Here is a 5,478-nt window from a genome sequence, read left to right on the forward strand (position 1 = left end):
GTTCAAACGCCTCGTACCGAAGCGGAGGTCCGGCATTGTACAGCCTCTGGCTGAGACGAGTAAAATCTGGGTCATGGTTCACCGAGCTGACAAGATTATGAATTCTACGGATCCATCCACCCAGCCCACCAGGCTCAAAATTGTAGCTCGCCTCACAACCCCCGCTCGCAAAACACTATGCTGCGCTGTCCGATCTCGCGGACTCCTACAATCGGCCTTGATACAAGTCCAACTCTGCCAAACATCGCGATTCAAGCTCGCTTCTCTCCATCAAATGTGTAAGAGGGCCAGATCAATCCCTGCCCGGCGGGTATTCGGTTGTTTGGCCGTGGCACAACGCTTTCCTATGGCCCCTGGGGTCCAGATGACACACGTCTCTATCTGCCGTGCATGGCGAGTCCTTCGACGAGTGTTAGTGAGGTTGGCACATGCATCGTATTCGAATAGCAAAACATACCGACGCGCAGGCTAGGGAGATTACTTCCCGGGTATCGGGGGTGAAGTCGCAGTAGCCGCCTTTAGCGAACTCGGGCACGCCGAATGCGTGGGTATTGCATATCTAACATTCGTTCTGATCAGTAATAGACTCTAAGCAGAGTAGGAGAGGGAGACCTTACGCCGTCGGCCAATGCGGACGCGACCATGGTAAGGACAATGGCGACCTGGGAGATCTGCATGATTTTGGAAGTGGAATTGGGATACGGGAATCGGTGAGTTGCGAGTTGGGAAGGAGGGAAATAGATGCGAGCAAGACGCGGAAACGGAGGGTTCATATATTTCTGGTTCCATACTCCCGGGACCCCTGGAGAGGACACCGCCAGCATGATGGCGAGGAAATGCCGATACCTGCACGGACAAGGCGCGCAGAGTTGATGAAGCTCAGGCGCTCGTATTCGGATCATCTACCAGGATATGCCTGCACAGGAAATGGTGTCCAGGGGGCGTTGCCAGACGGGACTATCGAAACTCTCTCGAGCTCACCCTGCCTTGGGGTCGGCGGTATTTTCAAGAGCTGATTCCAATTCTTCCTGGGGATCGAGATGTGACCCGTGAAAGGCAGTGGACTCATAGCCACCGCAGGCTTTAGCATTCGGGTACAAACTACTTCTCTTTCGACGGGATCCGCCTCACCCAACAACAAGTTTCAGACTGCCCTTATGAGCCAGTGAAAGACGAGCATACCTGGTTGCATTGCAGAGTTCAAGCCTTTGTTCAAGGATCGATTGCCATTGACTGCTACCGGGGTACACGAGAGCATGTCCAGGACTTGTATGAATGGAGACACGGAGCAGGAAGTAAGCTCCGTCCTTGAAGACGTGACCAGTCCTTTTGAGCCAACGCGATGGCCTGCTGAGCCCGAATTGCCTGCAATCCACACCCACCGCCGCACTTGATTTTCAGCAACCCGGCTCCAATACTGCAATCGCCATATAGCCCAGGAGTCCTCCGGCAGATATCGGTATGCCCGCTTGAACACTGGTCAAGGCCACCACGCTCAGGGTAGCTATTTTTACACAGGCCATCATGTATGCATTCGGATTCCTCACCATTGTATCCTGGCAGCTGGGTGGTGGGAAGCCGGAAGCATGTCCGACGCTTCTTCGTCCTGTGCTTCAGTTCGCAACTTCGTCCCAAGAGTACAGACGACGCACACCGCCACCTCAGCTTGCATCAAAGAGGCCAAGGACATACCACACACCCAGGGACAGTAGTGTGCCATTCCTCGGACTTGTTCCAACAAGCTGACATTGCGTGCTGCATCAGTCAGAAATTCCAGTCTCAAAATAATGCTGCTCCGGGCCAAGCTGCTGAGCTAATCTCTGCTGCAATCATGTTGATGGGAGCGACAAAAAGGGCTGTGGTGTAGGATTGGTGAGTAGCATGCGTCCCCGGGTCCTAACGTTCTCCAGTGGATCAAAGCTGACCACCATGTCGCAATGCCTTTGCGACACCGATCACAGCTGTATTCAGTCGTAACTCTGGCAATCATGTGCGTCAACGCTTTGCGAAAGTCGGTGTGGGCAGAATGGTGTGAGCCGTTCTATCCTGAGTCTGGGTGAGAAGGTGTCTGGGTCAGGAGCGGCGATCTGGGCAGGTTGCGCTGAGCTGATCTAACATGGATTCGAGTGCTCGATAGGCCAATCCATTCGCTACTCTTGCGTGGCTTCTGTCTCTTTTCAAGCTGCTCAGTTCAAGGCGAGCAGAGCTGGATGTGTACTTGCGAGGGACGATCCTTCTTCTGTTGCGATCCCAACAGCTATTCGAGTGGCAGGCCTTTGGGCGCAGTATGCCGAATTCAGTGCCTTTGCAGTCGTCGGTGTTGGTAGCGGTCTCTCGTGCGACCGCCGCCAGCCCTAATAATGTGGCCTGTCGCGAGGTCATGGTCGATCGATATTCGTACTCAACCTTGAACAGACCAGACAGATCGAGGAGAGGACTTTATTCAGAGACGAGGGCCCGGATTGGCTGCAGGATAACTGGAAATTGGGTCGCTGGAAATGTAAGATTTCTTTGGACATTGAAGTGTTGCTGGTCGACAGATCATGTCGCAACCTTCGAGCAGTATATGGCGCGCTTTGGTGCCTGCGCGACTTGCAGTGTGCAATACGGCCGCGGCAGCTCGTTTCTATTTACTGGCAGCACGGTTCCGCGAAGGCCTTTCGCGGGGTTCAGCCGGTAGAGCACCATGACAACGCCCGCCTCTATACGTCGTCTTGATCGCGGTGCTGTGAGTGAGGGATCGGCGAGAGACGTCGGCTCCTGGCAGCAGATGACTATGCCGACCAATCGACTTCATGCTTTGTCGTCTTGACTCCAGGCGGTTGTGACACATGCATCGTCCCAGAAGGTCCCATATCGCCAGAGGTTCGGTGGCTTAGCCGACTCGATACTTCCATATCCACAGATGCTTTGCTGTGTATGCGTTGAAACGCAGCGAAGCAGTCACTCCTCGGCGTTGGTTTTCAACCATTGGTACTCTCCGTCTTGCCATCCTCCATGTTGACATCTTCCATTTTCACATCATCATCTTGTCCAGCTGTACCCGCCCGCAGCGTGAAGCCGCCCTCTGCTCCCTCTTCTTCGGCCACATCCTCCACATCCTCTGCAGAAGCCTGACCCTCTACCCCAGCCTTCTCCACCTCTTTGCCTCCCGCCTCCAACAAGTGCTGAACCACATCGTTCTTGTCCGCTCGCTCCGCCTCGAACATCGCCAGGTGTCCTGCAGCATTCTTCAGCCACATGTCCGCACCCACTCCGAGGAGCGTCTTGACGACAGGCAGATGGCCGTTGTATGCCGCCCAGTGTAGAGGCGTGTTCCCTTCCTTGTTTCCGTGGTTGATCAATGGAGAGAAGCCAGTTTGATCGGCGCCCTCCTCGATCTTGAGCTGAGAGAGTATTGAGCTGAGCAGCTCTGACAAGCCATTCGCCGAGCAGAAGTGTAGAACTGTGTTGCCCGTCTCTGGGTCAATAGCAGCTTCGAGGATGTCCTTTCGGCGACATTGGTACTGTTCTGCGAGCTGTTGAATGCTGGTGTCCAACTCCTGGGACTCGTTGGCGCGGGTGAGGTACAGGAGGTCGTCGATCTGCTCGAACTCAAGCGGCGGAGGTGTCGAAACGCGCATCGTGACTGCGGATTGGTGTAAAAGGAAGATGACAGTGGAGAAGAAGTTTGTGAGAGATTTGTTCTTCTGCTCGCATGTGAAAACCTTAAACCTTGTAGTCTCAGGCGCTCAGACCACCTCGCTTAACGGGCCTATTAGCTGCAAGCAGCTGGCCCTACTGTAGGTAGTCTGAGGGTCTAGACGCGCTTTTTTCGTAATAGAGCGCAGCATTAGTATGTAAACACTACTAATATATAGTGCAGCATTAATAACGGCTAGTAGCGACGATAGCGACACTAGGTATAATATTTAAATTTCGGACATTATAACTTTGTACAACTAGACCTGCTAAACAACCTCCTACTATCTATTTGTCTATACCTCCTTAGTAGCGACCTCTAATAGAGCTCGCGTACTTCGCATCTTAACGACGCGTTTATATAGTAGGACGCGAGCTCTATTAGAGGTCGCAGTTAGCGACTAATGCTAACAAAACTATATCTACTAGAACCGTACGCGCTCCTTCTACAAAGTTACAGTCCCCGATTCTCTAATAGCTCCCCTAAAGGCCCGCTATAGATAACTAAAGGTTGCTAATCCCCGATCTTGCGCTAGCGATATCTCGAGTAGCTTTAGTACTAGTAGTACCGGACAAGATAAGAATAGTATAGGGACGTCGGTCGTTAAGGAAAATCGATCGCAAAAGTAGTCTCCTAGTGCAGATATCGAGTGTATAGCTGCCCTACTCGACTAGTTCGATAGGTACCTAGGCGACGACAACGGTAGTAATAGCGGGCTTTCGGACGTACCTAGTAACTTCGACGATGTAGGAGGGCTTTAGGGTAGTCTATAAGCATCCGTTAAGGCGTCCGAGGAAGATTTGTCTATATAGAAGGTCCTAGGTAGAGGGGATATAAGGATCTATTTCGCTAGGCGACGCGAATAGGTAGCTAAGATAACCGCCGCTCTGTTGCGTACGCTAGTAGAGGTTAACAACACAGGCATAGAGAAGGTCGTGCTTTAGGCGCTACATAATGTATAGCGGCAAAATACTAACCCGGAAGCTGTGCGTTCTACCTAGCTCGGTCCGGTAGGCGCTAACGGCAAGCTAACCCTCGAGATACCTAAAGACATAGTTAGTAGTCTGTTTGTGCTGTCGCGCTAGCGGGCGTTTCTTTAGGTGCGTAATGTAATTAACTAGGCGATCGACGAGCCTATCCCTATCGATAGCGGGCTACCTATAACTACCGCTTAGTAGATGCATTTGGTTTAGCAGGCGGTACAACTCCTCCTTCCCTACTACGCTCGCCCGCCGTAGGTCCGGGCACTCTACTAGCTACTGTTTAACAACCGAGATCTTGTCTAGATCGCTACTACGTCTGTAGGTAAGAGCCTCGTCTTCTAGGTATAGCCTATTATCCGTAATAAGATGTCGATCCTAATCTTGCCCTTAAACTAGATTAGTAGGGAACAGTTTAAAAGGATCAAAGGTATAGGAGGCAAGCTAGTTACACTAACACATAATACGAAGGCTAGTACTACGGCGGACGACTAGAAACTCCTATATTCTAGTAGGTGTACCTACTTAATATTATCTCTAAAGATAGCTATATAGTCCTAGTTCCGGAAGCTTATAATAAGGACCGACGTGCGGAAAAGGCTAGGAATACTCGTCTACGATAAGTTTTATCTCGTCTACTAGTAGGGTATTAAGGGAGGAGGATTCCGGAAATAGTATGCCTAGCTAAAGAACCTCCGGACTATACTTTACGAGTAGGTGAAGTTTTACGGCTGCTCTACGACGCTTAATGCGTCTACTCTGCTTAAATGTTAGGAGGCGGCCGGGTTCGACCCGGATACTTAGCTTATTCGTAAT

The 5,478-nt window shown here is 51.5% G+C and overlaps 1 protein-coding gene across 1 annotated transcript; it reads right to left on the minus strand.

Moving 5' to 3' along the window:
- Nucleotides 1-2,647: 2,647 nt before the first annotated feature.
- MYCGRDRAFT_105616 (uncharacterized protein) lies at nucleotides 2,648-3,626 on the minus strand (the record flags this gene model as incomplete). The annotated part of the gene is made up of 1 exon (XM_003850166.1): nucleotides 2,648-3,626. One exon carries the CDS (start codon nucleotides 3,621-3,623, stop codon nucleotides 2,964-2,966), a length of 660 nt encoding a protein of 219 aa, XP_003850214.1.
- Nucleotides 3,627-5,478: the final 1,852 nt, after the last annotated feature.

Source organism: Zymoseptoria tritici, chromosome 8 (genome assembly GCF_000219625.1).
Source record: "Zymoseptoria tritici IPO323 chromosome 8, whole genome shotgun sequence".
In the NCBI taxonomy this organism is placed as follows: domain Eukaryota; kingdom Fungi; phylum Ascomycota; class Dothideomycetes; order Mycosphaerellales; family Mycosphaerellaceae; genus Zymoseptoria; species Zymoseptoria tritici.